Source organism: Salvelinus sp. IW2-2015, linkage group LG13 (genome assembly GCF_002910315.2).
Source record: "Salvelinus sp. IW2-2015 linkage group LG13, ASM291031v2, whole genome shotgun sequence".
In the NCBI taxonomy this organism is placed as follows: domain Eukaryota; kingdom Metazoa; phylum Chordata; class Actinopteri; order Salmoniformes; family Salmonidae; genus Salvelinus; species Salvelinus sp. IW2-2015.
The window spans coordinates 783,726-799,692 of record NC_036853.1 but is presented as its reverse complement, the minus strand read 5'-3'; the positions used below and the strand labels follow the sequence as shown (position 1 = coordinate 799,692).

The window sequence follows — 15,967 nt, the reverse complement described above, 5'->3', positions numbered from 1 at the left end:
ATTTACACATGTTAAGTTTGCTGAAAATAAACGCAGTTGACAGTGAGAGGATGTTTATTTTTTTWAATTAGTACTGTCTTATAACCAACATCGCAGAAGGTATATTCACAGAGGGGCGTGGTTTACATAGCTAGGTAGCTAGTCTTCTGGTGCCAAAATTTGACTGCAGCGAGTCAGCAAATATGATTAGAAGTTTCCCCTATTCATCCAAGGCGAAGATACATATATGTTTCCCCTTTCATCTGTCTGGTGTTATCGAGTAACCAGAGGTGTAAAAAGTACTCAATTGTCATACTTGAGTAAAAGTAAAGATACCTTACTATAAAAAGACTCAAGTAAAAGTAACCCAGTAAAATACTACTTGAATGTCAGATTTTAAATGTACTTAAGTGTTAAACTTGAGTAAAAGTAAATGCTCTACATCACATTCCTTACATTTAGCAAACCAGATGGCACAATTTCCTTTTTTATTACTTTTTTTGACAACCAGGCCCACACTCCAAAACTCAGACATCATTTACAAAGGAAACATGTTTGTTAAGTGAGTCCACCAGATCAGAGGCAGTATGGATGACAAGGGATGTTCTCTTGAGTGTATGAATTGTACCTTTTTTTTTTTACTGTACTGCTACGCATTCAAATTGTAACTAGTACTTTTGGGTGTCAGGGGAAATGTATGGAGTAAAAAGTACATACGTTTCTTAGGAATGTAGTGAAGTAAAAGTACAAGTAGTCAAAAACATAAATAGTAAAGTACAGATACCCCCAAAAACTACTTAAATAGTACTTTAAAGTATTTTTACTTAAGTACTTTACACCACTGCAAAAAAAGGATGTGTGTTTAGTGAGTCCACCAGATCAGAAGCAGTAGCGATGACCAGGGATGGTTGGTTGATAGTTTAGTCAGTCCACCAGATCAGAGGCAGTATGGACATCAATGATGTCGCTCTCGCTGCTGGTGATTCTTTGATCCAGCTCTACGCAGACGACACCATTCTGTATACATCTGGCCCTTCTTTGGACACTGTGTTAACTAACGTCCAGATGAGCTTCAATGCCATACAACTCTCCTTCCGTGGCCTCCAACTGCTCTTAAATGCAAGTAAAACTAAATGCATGCTCTTCAACCGTTCGCTGCCCGCACCTGCCCGCTCGTCCAGCATCACTACTCTGGACGGTTCTGACTTAGAATATGTGGACAACTACAAATACCTAGGTGTCTAGTTAGACTGTAAACTCTCCTTCCAGACTCACATTAAACATCTCCAATCCAAAATGAAATCTAGAATCGGCTTCCTATTTCGCAACAAAGCATCCTTCACTCATGCTGCCAAACATACCCTCGTAAAACTGACCATCCTACTGATCCATACGAATTTGTTCGATGTCAATTTACAAAAATGCCTCCAACACTCTACTTAACAAATTGGATGCAGTCTATCACAGTGCCATGGTTTTGTCACCAAAGCCCAATATACTACCCACCCCTGCGACCTGTATGATCTCGTTGGCTGGCCCTCGCTTCATACTCGTCGCCAAACCCACTGGCTCCATGTCATCTACAAGTCTCTGCTAGGTAAAGCCCGCCTTATCTCAGCTCACTGGTCACATAGCAGCACCACCGTAGCACGCACTCCAGCAGGTATATCTCACTGGTCACCCCAAAGCCAATTCTTCCTTTGGCCGCCTCTCCTCCAGTTCTCTGCTGCCAATGACTGGAACGAACTGCAAAAATCTCTGAAGCTGGAGACTCTTACCTCCCCACTAGCTTTAAGCACCAGCTGTCAGAGCAGCTCACAGATCACTACACCTGTACATAGCTCATCTGTAATAGCCATCCATCTACCTCCTCCCCATACTGTATTTATTTATTTATCTTGCTCCTTTGCACCCCAGTATCTCTACTTGCACTATCATCTTCTGCACACCTACCATTCCAGTGTTTAATTGCTATATTGTAATTACTTCGCCACCATGGCCTATTTATTGCCTAACCTCTCTTATCCTACTCCTTTGCCATGCTGTTTATAGATTTTTTTCTACTGTTGTTGTATGTGTTGAACTGCTTTGCTTTATCTTGGCCAGGTCGCAGTTGCAAATGAGAACTAGCCTACCTGGTTAAATAAAGGTGAATATAAAAAATAAAAAAAATATAATGTTTGGTTGATAGTTTAGTGAGTCACCAGATCAGAGGCAGTAGGGATGACCAGGGATGTTTGGTTGATAGTTTAGTGAGCCACCAGATCTGAGGCAATAGGGATGACCAGGGATGGTTGGTTGATAAGTGCGTGAATGACTATTTTCCTGTTCTGCTGAGCATTCAAAATGTAACAATTACTTTTGGGTGTCAAAGAAAATGTATGGAGTAAAAAGTACAATATTTTCTTAAGGCATGTAGTGAGTAAAAGTAAAAGTACTAAAAAATATAAAAAGTAAAGTACAGATATAAAAAAATGACTTAAGTAGTATTTAAGTATTGTACTTAAGTACTTTACACACACTGCTAGTAACTGGCTAGCTTGGTCTACGCCAGCATGGAACAAAAGCTGGGGAAGGGTTGCCCAAAACTCCGACGCAGGTCATGTCATACATCAAACAGGAAATTGATACAAACTTCTTGACTTTATTGATAGTAATGATGTAATGAACGTTGCAGTCTATATATACAGTGGGGAGAACAAGTATTTGATACACTGCCGATTTTGCAGGTTTTCCTACTTACAAAGCATGTAGAGGTCTGTAATTTTTATCATAGGTACACTTCAACTGTGAGAGACGGAATTTAAAACAAAAATCCAGAAAATCACATTTGTATGATTTTTAAGTAATTAATTCGCATTTTATTGCCATGACATAAGTATTTGATCACCTACCAACCAGTAAGAATTCCGGCTCTCACAGACCTGTTAGTTTTTCTTTAAGAAGCCCTCCTGTTCTCCACTCATTACCTGTATTAACTGCACCTGTTTGAACTCGTTACCTGATAAAAGACACCTGTCCACCCACTCAATCAACAGACTCCACCTCTCCACAATGGCCAACGACGACAGAGAGCTGTGTAAGGACATCAGGATAAATTGTAGACCTGCACAAGGCTGGGATGGGCTACAGGACAATAGGTAAGCAGCTTGGTGAGAAGGCAACAACTGTTGGCGCAATTATTAGAAAATGGAAGAAGTTCAAGATGACGGTCATCACCCTCGGTCTGGGGCTCCATGCAAGATCTCACCTCGTGGGGCATCAATGATCATGAGGAAGGTGAGGGATCAGCCAGAACTACAACGCAGGACCTGGTTAATGACCTGAAGAGAGCTGGAGACCACAGTCTCAAAGAAAACCATTAGTAACACACTACGCCGCATGGATTAAAATCCTGCAGCGCACGCAAGGTCCCCTGCTCAAGCCAGCGCATGTCCAGGCCCGTCTGAAGTTTGCCAATGACATCCTGGATGATCCAGAAGAGGAATTGGAGAAGGCATGTGGTCTGATGAGACAAAAATAGAGCTTTTTGGTCTAACTCCACTCGCGTGTTTGGAGGAAGAAGAAGGATTAGTACAACCCAAGAACACCATCCTAACCGTGAAGCTTGGAGGTGAAAACATCATTCTTTGGGAATGCTTTTCTGCAAAGGGGACAGGATGACTGCACCGTATTGAGGGGAGGATGGATGGGGCCATGCATGCGAGATCTGGCCAACAACCTCCTTCCCTCAGTAAGAGCATTGAAGATAGGTCGTGGCTGGGTCTTCCAGCATGACAACGACCCGAAACACCAGCCAGGGCAACTAAGGAGTGGCTCCGTAAGAAGCATCTCAAGGTCCTGGAGTGGCCTAGCAGTCTCCAGACCTGAACCCAATAGAAAATCTTTGGAGGGAGCTGAAAGTCCGTATTGTCCCAGCGACAGCCCCGAAACTGAAGGATCTGGAGAAGGTCTGTATGAGAGGGTGGGCCAAATCCCTGCTGCAGTGTGTGCAACCTGGTCAAGAACTACAGGAAACGTATGATCTCTGTAATTGCAAACAAAGGTTTCTGTACAATATTTAAGTTCTGCTTTTCTGATGTATCAAATACTTATGTCATGCAATAAAATGCGAATTAATTACTTAAAAATCATACAATGTGATTTTCTGGATTTTTGTTTTAAATTCCGTCTCTCACAGTTGAAGTGTACCTATGATAAAAATTACAGACCTCTACATGCTTTGTAAGTAGGAAAACCTGCAAAATCTGCAGTGTATCAAATACTTGTTCTCCCCACTGTATATATATATATATATATATATTTATTGAAATATACCCAGACCTCACCCTGTAAAGTTTCAACTGAAATTTTCCAAATGAGCTAGCCAGCTACACTAGATGACCAAAAGTATGTGGATACCTGCTCGTCGAATATTTCATTCCAGATTCGTCCGTCGGACTGCCAGATGGTGAAGCGTGACTCATCCCTACAGAGAACKTGTTTCCACTGCTCCAGAGTCCAATGGCGGAGAGCTTTACACGCCTCCATCCAACGCTTGGCTTTGCGCATGTTGATCTTTGGCTTGTTTGTGGCTGCTCGGCCACGGAAACCCATTTCATGAAGCTCCTAACGAACAGCTCTTGTGCTGATGTTGCTTCCAGAGGCAACATACCATCGTAAATCAGTAGTGAGTGTTGCAACAGAGGACAGATTATTTTTACGCGCTACCCGCTTCAGCACTCGTCAGTCCCGTTCTGTGAGCTTGTGTGGGCTTACCGCTTCGCAGTTGAGCCGTTGTTGCTCCTAGAGGTTTCCACTTCACAATCACAGCACTTACAGTTGACCAGGGCAGTTCTAGAAGGACATAAATTTGACGAACTGACTTGTTGGAAATGTGGCATTCTATGACGGTGCCATGTTGAAAGTAACTGAGCTCTTCAGTAAGGTCATTCTACTACCGTTGTTTGTCTATGGAGATTGCATGACAATGTGCTCGATTTTATACACCAGTCAGCAATGGGTGTGGCTGAAAAGGCTAATCTACTCATTTGAAAGGGCGCCACATACTTTTGTGTATAACATTTTTGCAAATTAGGCAAGAGAATAAGACACTACCATTGGTGTAATAAATGTGTATTTTTGTGATATCACAAAAAAAAAATCCTGAATCTAAGTGTTTGAAATGGGAGAGGATATCAGTAACTTTATGATCAAACTTTATCAATGTAGAAGCAACAGTCATTTTTATATTTTGGTCATTTTACTTAGATCTGATTTCATCCAAATCCGGTAACAAAAAAAATATTTTACTTGCTATGACTGTGAGATGTGGTTGTATAGTTGAATGAACTGACTGTTAGTCAATCTGGATAAGAGTGTCTGCTAAATGAGCAGACACAATTGATAAACAATTGCAAAGAACACTGTGTATTTTTATTGCCTTTGTTTCGGGGGCGGAGCTCGTTAGAATAATGTCCTGCATGTTTTGACTTCATATTCAAGTTGAAAATATTGACAATGCCACCAAATGAAAAATTATATGACTTTAGGTTTATGGATATTATAATGTTGCTTAACTTCACATTAAAATGATATGTGAAAATGTAACTATTGGCACAAATAATTAAACTGCAGTAGTACAGTGCAGAACTGATACAGTCATACAAGTTACAAAGCCTTTTTTGTCCTATAGCAATCCTAGTGAGAGCCTAAGTGAATACTGTATCTTATCATTAAAATTAAATACTTTAACACAATAGGATATGTATTTCATAAGGCCTTATTTTGAGGGCCTAGTTTTACCCTAATAGAGTGACCTGAAACTCATAGTTTACAGATCACATCRGACCTGCAAGTCACACTAAGCAACCTTGCAAAGTGATGTTTAATTCCTGTTGGAATCCAGCCAGAGTTGGTAAAGCCAACATTTGGAATTCTTATTCATGCCTGACCTGCATTCAGAATGACTACCGGGTTGGGAAGACTAACACTACCTAAACCAGTGGTGTCGAACACTCCACCCCTATCTGAGATAGCTACTGCAGCCCTCGTCCTCCACATACAACACCCGTTCTGCCAGTCATTCTGTTAAAGGTCCCCAAAGCACACACTCCTTTTTTCAGTTCRCTGCAGCTAGCGACTGGAACGAGCTGCAACAAACTCTCAAACTGGACAGTTTTATCTCAACCTCAATCATGGACACCCTTACTGACAGTTGTGGCTGCTTTGCGTGATGTATTGTTGTCTCTACCTCTTGCCCTTTGTGCTGTTGTCTGTGCCCAATAATGTTTGTGCCATCTTTTATTTATTTATTAAAAAAAAAAAATGTGGGTTTTTTTAATAATATTTTTTTGTACCATGTTTTGTGCTGCTACCATGTTGGGCTGCTGCCATGTGTTGCTACCATCTTGTTGTTGTGTTGTGTTGCTACCATGCTGTGTTTTCATGTGTTGCTGCCGTGCTATGTTGTTGTCTTAGGTCTCTCTTTATGTAGCGTTGAAGTGTCTCTCTTGTCGTRATGTTCGGGGATTGAGCTCGTTCCGATTCCGGTGTRAGTTATCTGGCCCAAATGTATTACTTTCATTATTTCTTTATTTCCTCATTGTTTCTTAATTGTATCAAAAAATACAATTAACATTTGAATTAAATTCTTAAGAGTCCTGTGTAGTATTTTAATACTTTGTTCAAGGCAATTGATACACATTAAAAACTTTGTTGATGGCGCCTCCCGAGTGGCGCAGTGGTCTAAGACACTGCATCACAGTGCAAWCTGTGTTTTCAGACTTCCTGGCAGTTTGACATGAGAAAAATAATTATTTCTCAAATTATGAACATTTTATCGGTGAAAAATATTATGGTTGATGTTTTAGTCACTCAAAAGGCTTTTACATGGGAATCAGAATGACTGTTTGGGACCTTTAACACAGTGTTTCATGTTTTATTTTTTACAATCAGCTCTTGGAGACAGCTTGCATTTACTTAATCTGCTTTGATTGATTATTAATATAGCTTTAAAAAAAAAGAGTCCATATTTCTTACATGGGAACATCTGTAATAACAAAATGTTGCCAGTTTAACTGGAACTTGGCTGGGTTGGGTAGGTTACTTTCAAAATGTAATCCATTACTCCCTAACCCTGGAACTTGGGCTGGTTGGTAGGTTACTTTCAAAATGAATCCATTACTCCCTAACCCTGGAACTGGCTGGGTTGGTAGTGTACTTTCAAAATGTAATCCATTACTCCCTAACCCTGGAACTTGGCTGGTTGGTAGGTTACTTTCAAAATGTAATCCATTACTCCTAACCCTGGAACTTGGCTGGGTTGGGTAGGTTACTTTCAAAATGTAATCCATTACTCCTAACCCTGAACTTGCTGGGTTGGGTAGGTTACTTTCAAATAGTAATCCATTACTCCCTAACCCTGGAACTTGGCTGGGTTGGGTAGGTTACTTTCAAAATGTAATCCATTACTCCCTAACCCGGAACTTGCTGGGTTGGGTAGTTACTTTCAAAATGTAATCCATTACTCCCTAACCCTGAACTTGGCTGGGTGGGTAGGTTACTTTCAAAATGTAATCCATTACTCCCTAACCCTGAACTTGGCTGGGTTGGGTAGGTTACTTTCAAAATGTAATCCATTACCCCCTAACCCTGGAACTTGGCTGGGTTGGTAGGTTACTTTCAAAATGTAATCCATTACTCCCTAACCCTGAACTTGGCTGGGTTGGGTAGGTTACTTTCAAAATGTAATCCATTACTCCCTAACCCTGGAACTTGGCTGGGTTGGGTAGGTTACTTTCAAAATGTAATCCATTACTCCCTAACCCTGGAACTTGGCTGGTGGGTAGGTTACTTTCAAAATGTAATCCATTACTCCCTAACCCTGGAACTTGGCTGGGTTGGGTTACTTTCAAAATGTAATCCATACTCCCTAACCTGGACTTGGCGGTTGGTAGTTACTTTCAAATGTTAATCCATACCCTAACCCTGGAACTTGGCTGGGTTGGGTAGGTTACTTTCAAAATGTAATCCATTACTCCCTAACCCTGGAACTTGGCTGGGTTGGGTAGTTACTTTCAAAATGTAATCCATTACTCCCTAAACCGCTAACTTGCGCGGTTGGGTAGGTTACTTTCAAAATGTAATCCATTACTCCCAACCCTGGAACTTGGCTGGGTGGGTAGGTTACTTTCAAAATGTAATCCATTACTCCCTAACCTGGAACTTGGCTGGGTTGGGTAGGTTACTTTCAAAATGTAATCCATTACTCCCTAACCCTGGAACACTTGGCTGTTGGGAGTTACTTTCAAAATGTAATCCATTACTCCCTAACCCTGGAACTTGGCTGGGTTGGGTAGGTTACTTTCAAAATGTAATCCATTACTCCCTAACCCTGGAACTTGGCTGGGTTGGTAGTAGTTACTTTCAAAAATTAATCCTACTCCCTAACCCGGAACTTGGCTGGGTTGGTAGGTTACTTTCAAAATGAATCCATTACTCCCTAACCTGGAACTTGGCTGGTTGGTAGGTTACTTTCAAAATGTAATCCATTACTCCCTAACCCTGGAACTTGGCTCGGTTGGTAGTTACTTTCAAAATGTAATCCATTACTCCCGTAACCCTGGAACTGGCTGGTGGTAGCGTACTTTGCAAAATGTAATCCATTACTCCCTAACCCTGGAACTTGGCTGGGTTGGGTAGGTTACTTTCAAAATGTAATCCATTACTCCCTAACCCTGGAACTTGGTCTACGGAAAAGAGAGAGCAGGAGAAAGGGGGTGAAGAACATTGTGTACTTTAAATCTTATTCTGTGACATTCAGATAGAGACTTATGACAGAGACTGTGATTTTAGTCAGTCAGCCTAGTTGATCAATTGACACAGAACAGTGTGGTCACCACATGCCATTATGTTGTGAATTCTTTTTTTATTTTTTATTCTGGAATGAAAAATAAAATAAAAACACAAACGGGAATTTTGCCATTCCAGAAAATGTGGATGAAATGAAGTTCCTGCTGTAAAAAAAGTTTATTCCCCATTGATATACTTTTAGCGTTCGCTTTAGCCTGCCTTGTGTCCCAGATGGGCAGGGTTTGCACTTTTGCCACTATTCTATCGACTCCATTGCGCTAGGCAAGTTAAATCAAGCCCAGCTAAAGTATTTGAAATTATGTCAAATGGTATTTGAACGAAGGTCGGATTATTAAAACATAGTTAGCACATCAGTTTGGGTGTACATTTACTAGCTTGGGAGTACACGTACAAGCACATTAGTTAGCAAATCAGTGGCCTTCTGCGTATATGCTCTGAGGTTACAAGATCGGGAGGTTGATTCCTGGCCGAGTCATGCCAGACTGTAAAAATAGGACTTTTGCGTTTCTGCTTGACACTTAGCATTAAAGAGGTAGACTGGGGGTAAGGCCCTGCGAAAGACAAGCGTTCTGTCCAAGGGGTGCTACAGAAACAGCCTCCTGTGAGCCGCTCCAGCTCGTGCAAGGCTACTTACTTTACTTGAGAGTGCACTGAAGGAAATAACACCATCTATGGTAGCTGTGTAGAGGAGCAATATTGTAACATAATCCATGTTTTTCGACCCACAAAATAATACTAGATCAAATTTAGAGATAAGGGGTATATTGTCTGTAAAAATAAGTCAAGGTATTGGCCTGAAACTGAATTTTCCTCGTGATAGTACCACCTAATGTTTTTAGAACAATGTTTTCCATAAGAAAGGAATAATTAAATTAAAGTCCCAGACGTTGTAATTAAATTATGTGAATGTATGTTAGAGCTATTTCAGGGCCTGTTTCAAAATGTGTTACTGCTTTATGCATTCTCACATTCTTACAGGAATGACCCTCAAAATGTAAAGTGTTCTTTATTCATGGTTTCATACTGCACCTTGCTGGGTTTTCACAGGTACTGAGAATGCTATTTACATATTTTTTTGTCATTAAAAAAGGTCAGTTTTGCATGTTCTACAATAACTTATGATTATTTCAACTAAATAAGTAGCCAAATCATTTAAAAAAAAGATGATAATAAAAACATTTGACAGTTCTCAAAAAATTAAACCACACCGGAAATGCACCTTCCCAAACATTGTTGTGTAGCTAGCTAACGTTAGCTTACTTGCCTTGAATGGGCTGTCATGAATGAAATTGAAGCCTTATTCCACCACCTTAGCAGGGAAACTATAAAGAAGGTAATAATGAAGTTATCTAATATGTAACGTTAATAATGCTAGCTAATGCCTGTATCTGCTAAGTATCTGCTAAGTATACAGGCAGCAGTATCTGCCTGTATCTGCTTACTAGACAGTTGTAGCTGTAGCCTTCATTTACGTTCCAGTCATTGGCTGTAGCTAGTGTAGCTGGCCAGTAGTGCTAACACTGCTAGCTAACGTTTCTCAGCCTAAAGAGAGAGTAATATTTACAACAATAGCCAGCTTACTGCTGTTAGATGTCAATGGTTGCATGTACTTTTCTGGTGCACAGCCTATTAATAACGTCAACCACCACTGAGGGTTAACAATGCTAATAGCTAGCTACCATGTTGCTATGTGCTGACGCTAGCTAGCTAATTAACTATGTCGCTTGCAAGCTGCATAAGTTAAATAAAAAAATATATAATAATTTAGCAGACTCTTATCCAAAGCGAATGCATACATGTTCGTACTGGTACCCCGTGGAAGTCGAACCCACAACCCTGGCGTTGCAAGCGCCATGCTCTACCAACTGAGCCACACGAACGTGTTATGTTTAAAACTAAAGGGAGGTTCAAATAGTGTTCCTTCTGCTGTGCACACGACATTGTTGCTGGATGAGGAGGATAAGATGTCGACCTCTGTTTTATGAATTTGGATTGTTGAACTGCCACTTAACAGACACCCTCTCTCCTGTTATAGCCAGGCTATTATGTGGCCTGATAAGTCGGGCCCTGGATGCTCTCATCAGTAGTTCTGAAGATTGGACACAACAATGACATTATAAAGGACGCTAACAAAAAGTGAGTGAGTACACAATACGCCTAATTGGTCAATGCTAGAGAAACAACAGTGGTTGTTCCGACACATTCTTTTTGGTTAGGCTAGAAACATAGGCTATTTAGCCATACATTGTGCCCATGTCCACAATTTGACCAAAGCCACTTTATATTAGCAGACACTCTCTTTTCCTTTCAGTCTTTTCTGTGCTTTCATATTCCCTCTTTCTCTCTTTCTTTTCCTACAGGGCAGCATGTCTTCAGGTCACCGGCTGCGAGATGTAGAACAACACCACCCCCTGCTGGACGGAGAGGAGGTTGCAGTGGGTTCCGCAGCAGGGGAGGTGGAGCAGGTGTGGTTCATCCAGGACGGCTGTGGCATGGTCTGTGCCTTCATCACCTGGTTCCTGGTGCTCTACGCTGACTTTGTGGTCACCTTTGTCATGCTGCTGCCTTCCAAGAGCTTCTGGTACGCTGTGGTCAACGGCGTGGTCTTCAACTGCCTGGCCGTGCTGGCTCTCACCTCGCACCTACGCACCATGCTCACCGACCCGGTGAGTGAACCAACCGCTGCAGGGTCGTGCTCATTAGGACAAAACGTAACAAAGGAGTGAAGATGCATTGTAATGTTGGGTGACTTGGAAAAGGGAGTGACTTTGAACGGAGTGCAAGACAGAGCATACAAGAAGTAAAAGAAGCAGTCAGAATGACGAAGGGTAAGTCTGAGGGCAGTCTGATGCTCCTGGGCACAGAATAGGAACAATGTGTTTACCTATTAGCAGTGAAAGAGCTGACTTACTAGTAGTTTCCTTTAAGTTTTGAATGAGTCTGTCCAAACATGTCATTCTGACTGTGTCCAACCGTGTGTCTTGTTTACAGGGAGCTGTGCCCAAAGGCAACGCCACAAAGAAATACATGGAGAGCCTGAATCTGAAACCAGGAGAGGTCATCTATAAGTGTTCCAAATGCTACAGCATCAAACCTGAGAGAGCCCACCACTGCAGGTGAGGAGGGGACACTTCTGTTGCTTTTATGTATTATTGTTATGCTTAATAGTATCGAAAGGGTTTTCCTGGCTGAGTCACTTGGCTAGGCAAAACCCCCTATTTAGGCCTACTGTATCTTTTGGGTCCTGTTCATTAGGCAAACTTTTGAAATGGAAAACAAAAAGGAACGTTTCTTATTGCAGAAGTCCAGGTAGTCCCTCCCGGTTTCAGCCCCCCCCCTCCCCTCCCCTCCCCGTTTGGTACCTAATGAACACGACCATGGTGTCGTTTCCCTCCCCTGTAGTATTTGTAAGCGCTGCATCCGTAAGATGGATCACCACTGTCCCTGGGTGAACAACTGTGTCGGAGAGAACAACCAGCGCTTCTTTGTCCTCTTCACTGTGAGTTCCGTCTCAGTTCCACCTTGTTGAAGGTCATGTGCACAATGGAAATACTGAAATGCATCTGTAGTACATCGGTCCAATTAATCAACGTCAATTAATCAGACTTTTTTTTTATGTTGCATCGCTGACATCCCTATTTTGTACTGTTGTGTAGTTTTGCATGGAAGCAATGGGTTTGACAGAATGATTAGTGTTTCGTCTTTAATTGTGGTGCCTTATCATAAAGGCCTGTAAACCACATTGGTGCTGCTGTGCTTCTAGCTCTGGCCAGATAGGAGAAGTATGATGATGTATTATTAGGATAGGTTGTGATTGTGTACACTGCCCGTCAATGTGCTTTTGTTGTAGCTTTATGCCTGTGTGCATTGTCAATGCACAATGAATTACTATGAATGTTTTACCATCAATACCAGGATTGGGTAATAGTTCCCTCTCTCTTTGCAGATGTATATAGCGATGATCTCCACGCATGCTCTCGCCCTGAGTGGCTACCAGTTTGTAACCTGCGTCAAGGTCCAGTGGAGTGGTGAGTATCATTATATGATTGCAGATGAGTTTTCTAAATATCCTGTTCCCTGTTAAATATAACTACTTTGACTGTAGGGTGCCCTGTTTAAAAACACCTACATTGACTCTAATGTGCCCTGTTTAAGAACACCTACATTGACTCTAATGTGCCCTGTTTAAAAACACCTACATTGACTCTAATGTGCCCTGTTGTAAAGGCACAATCTGGATTTTTTTTTAACTGAATTGTGTGTTAACAAAGTCTTTGTTAACAAAAATATACAGCTTCAAAACTATCATTTTAATCTTGTGGACTATCATTATTCGTTTCTAAAGCTCTGTCTATGAATTTGAGAGGGGTTACATTTCTCCAGCCCCATCCCTCACCTTTATAGCAATCCAATTGGCGGAACTGTCATTTTGTTGATTTTTCAAATAAATTATTATAATTTCAAATTAAGGATTGCAGCTGCAAATACAACTACATTGAGGTCAGTGTTAATGTGATTATCCTGAATGTTGTTTCTGCCCCTCCAGAGTGCAGTGACTTTTCCCCCCCGGTGACGGTGATGCTGATGATCTTCCTCTGCCTGGAGGGCCTCCTCTTCCTCACCTTCACCGTGGTGATGTTCGGAACGCAGATACACTCCATCTGCAACGACGAGACGGTGAGGAGGTTAATATAACACTATATGCCATTTACCAGACAGACACTGTTGTAATCCTAAGCAACTTTCTGCGCAGGGAGTGGCTACATTTTCAGTTTGATTCCTGCGGGAATTGAACCCACAACCTTAAATATACAATGTACATTAAATGTTTAAGAATTGTTTCCATGCTATACATTACATTCTCAGGTCCAATCCATCTGCAACAAGACGGCGAGGAGCCAAACTACATTGATAGAAAAATAATAGATAGACATTCAGTAGGGCAAAGGCATTACAGAACGCCATTCTACGTCGACTATTTCTATCAACAATGTAGAATGGAAAAGATTCTCTATTCTGCATGATTGGGATTTGTTTCTAAACGTCCTGCGCCTCTGAACAAGCACGTGGCCATGGTAGTGAAGTCCCAGTGAGGGAAATAGGGCTTATGAGACATCAGCCTCCTTCAGAAAACCTGTTGATAATGTAAGGAAGAAGAAACCTAGTTGTGGTGACATTGATGAGACTAGTGACCAATGACCGAGGCTAATTTACCATTGTGGTTATTTGAACTCATTCGCTCTGTTTTATTGAATTCTCACCTGGTGTTGATGTTTACCCCCTCTGTGTGTGTTTTTACCACAGGAGATTGAGCGTCTGAAGAACGAGAAGCCCACGTGGGAGAGGCAGGTTCGCTGGGAGGGCATGAGGAGCGTGTTTGGGGGCAAACCGTCACTGCTGTGGATCAACCCGTTTGCCGGGCTCCGACTGCGCCGGCTACTTGCCACACGCTCCCGGAAAGCTGGCCCCGAGTTCTCTGTCTGACCTCTCACCTTATCAGCAGTTTCCTACTGTACTGTCTGAGACAATCTGTAGAACCTGACTCAGGAGCTGGCTTTGACACCAGGGTCTTGTTCATTTCAGGCACCAAACGGAAGAAAACGGACTCAAACAGGGAAGGTCCAATAAGAAACGCAAATTTTTGTTTTCTGTTGCAAAATGTTTTCCATTGTGTGCCCTAATGAACACAACCCAGCTACAAGGAAGACTCAAGTTCTATCCAACAACATGGACAATGGTGCTTCTGAACGTCACGTCTGTATAGGTGACATGGATCAGGACTCAGACTATTGAGAGACCCATCGAAACCTGTTGAAAGATCAAATGAAGGTGCGCTGTAGTCCTTATTAAACAGACAGACTGAAACACGACATATTGCACAGTTACAGGAAAGCCTACAGGTAGGAGGATTCACTTCATCTGTTTATTTATAGACTTATTTTTAAAGACACTCGTTGTTGTGTTCTTCTCTTCCTGTCACTCTGGGGGGGTGGGGTGAGTGAGTAAAGCCTGATTTATACCTTACCTACAGTACATGCACAATGCAAGAACCCAATTAGCTACTCAAAATGGCAATGTCGCGTACTTGTGTCGACTTACAAATTGCTGGAGTGCACACGTCTGCGTATTTTGTCTACGCAACTAGCAGGACTGCCATTTTGCATTACTAATTGTAATTCTTGCATCCTATGTATAAAATTAGGCTTAAGTGTCCCTACCTGACAGTAGCTAGCTGTACCTCTGGAAAAAKTATGTACTAGAATTGGTGTTAACCACTATATATCCATTCATTTAAAAAAACAAAAAAACATTTTATGAATATATTGCTGGATATATTGCTTGAGAATCATGTTGTTTTTGCCTAAATGTCGGTTTACATTCTCTGTATTGCATTTTTTTTATACCTTAAAAATACATGTTTACCGCTTGTAGGAGTTAGATGAGTTGGGATGGAGGAGTATGAAATATGAATAATTAATGGTTGCCAGGAAGATGAGAGAAATACTAGAATCAGCAGTTTGGATTCCGCATCAACTTTTAGTAATGTGTCTGACAAATTTGCTGTGACGTGGACAAGGAACTTGTTTCATTAGCCAAAAGTTAGCATTGAACCCTTGGTCATGGTTATTTTAATGGGAAGTATGCTATGATAATTTAACTGTGCTCTGATTTAAAGGTACACTTAGCGATGCACAAAGGAAACCACAATATCGGTCCAATTTCCACAACTAACAGCGTTGAAGCTCAAGGCTAAACTTCTCTGCTGTTTTTTTCCTGTAGCTACCACGTTGTAGCATCGTGAAGAACAACCGTGGCCACACTGACTTCTTCACAAGTATTCCACTACAGTACACTCCCCTATGTATACAGGGGACTTTCCTGTCACGCTGATTGTAAGGTGTATGATTCTGAGCAAGTCTGATTAACCATTATAATTGTATCTTTTTTTATTTAACATGAAAATGTTTTGAAGACGTGATGGACTGGATAAAGGAATGTATTAGGACTGAGTTTTTTTTATTTTTTTATGTTCTGTATGGAGATGTTATGTACTTCTGTTTTGAAACATTTCAGTTKTTTCGCAGCTACATTTACTGTGCTCCCATTAAATCAACTTCATTTCTACCTCCTAAAA

At 41.4% G+C, this 15,967-nt stretch overlaps 1 protein-coding gene across 3 annotated transcripts; it reads left to right on the top strand.

Annotated features, from left to right (window-relative positions):
- The first annotated feature begins 10,044 nt into the window (after nt 1-10,044).
- On the top strand, nt 10,045-15,967 carry LOC111971938 (palmitoyltransferase ZDHHC7). 3 transcript variants are annotated; one of them, XM_023998729.2, is made up of 8 exons: nt 10,045-10,165; nt 10,868-10,968; nt 11,193-11,498; nt 11,824-11,948; nt 12,235-12,331; nt 12,779-12,860; nt 13,379-13,509; nt 14,137-15,967. In XM_023998729.2, the coding sequence occupies exons 3-8, from the start codon at nt 11,199-11,201 to the stop codon at nt 14,314-14,316; spliced, it is 915 nt and encodes a 304-aa protein (XP_023854497.1). In that variant the 5' UTR covers nt 10,045-10,165; nt 10,868-10,968; nt 11,193-11,198; the 3' UTR covers nt 14,317-15,967. The 3 variants fall into 3 exon arrangements, with proteins under 3 accessions (XP_023854497.1, XP_023854498.1, XP_023854499.1); XM_023998730.2 differs by having other exon boundaries at nt 10,868-10,972; XM_023998731.2 differs by having other exon boundaries at nt 13,379-13,517; nt 14,137-14,252.

Excerpts from the sequence above, each read along its gene's own strand:
- LOC111971938 (XM_023998729.2), top strand. The coding sequence starts at position 11,199 with ATGTCTTCAGGTCACCGGCTGCGAGATGTAGAACAACACCACCCCCTG. Across the intron at positions 11,499-11,823 it reads GCACCATGCTCACCGACCCG|GGAGCTGTGCCCAAAGGCAA; the intron begins GTGAGTGAACCA and ends TCTTGTTTACAG. Across the intron at positions 12,332-12,778 it reads GCTTCTTTGTCCTCTTCACT|ATGTATATAGCGATGATCTC; the intron begins GTGAGTTCCGTC and ends CTCTCTTTGCAG.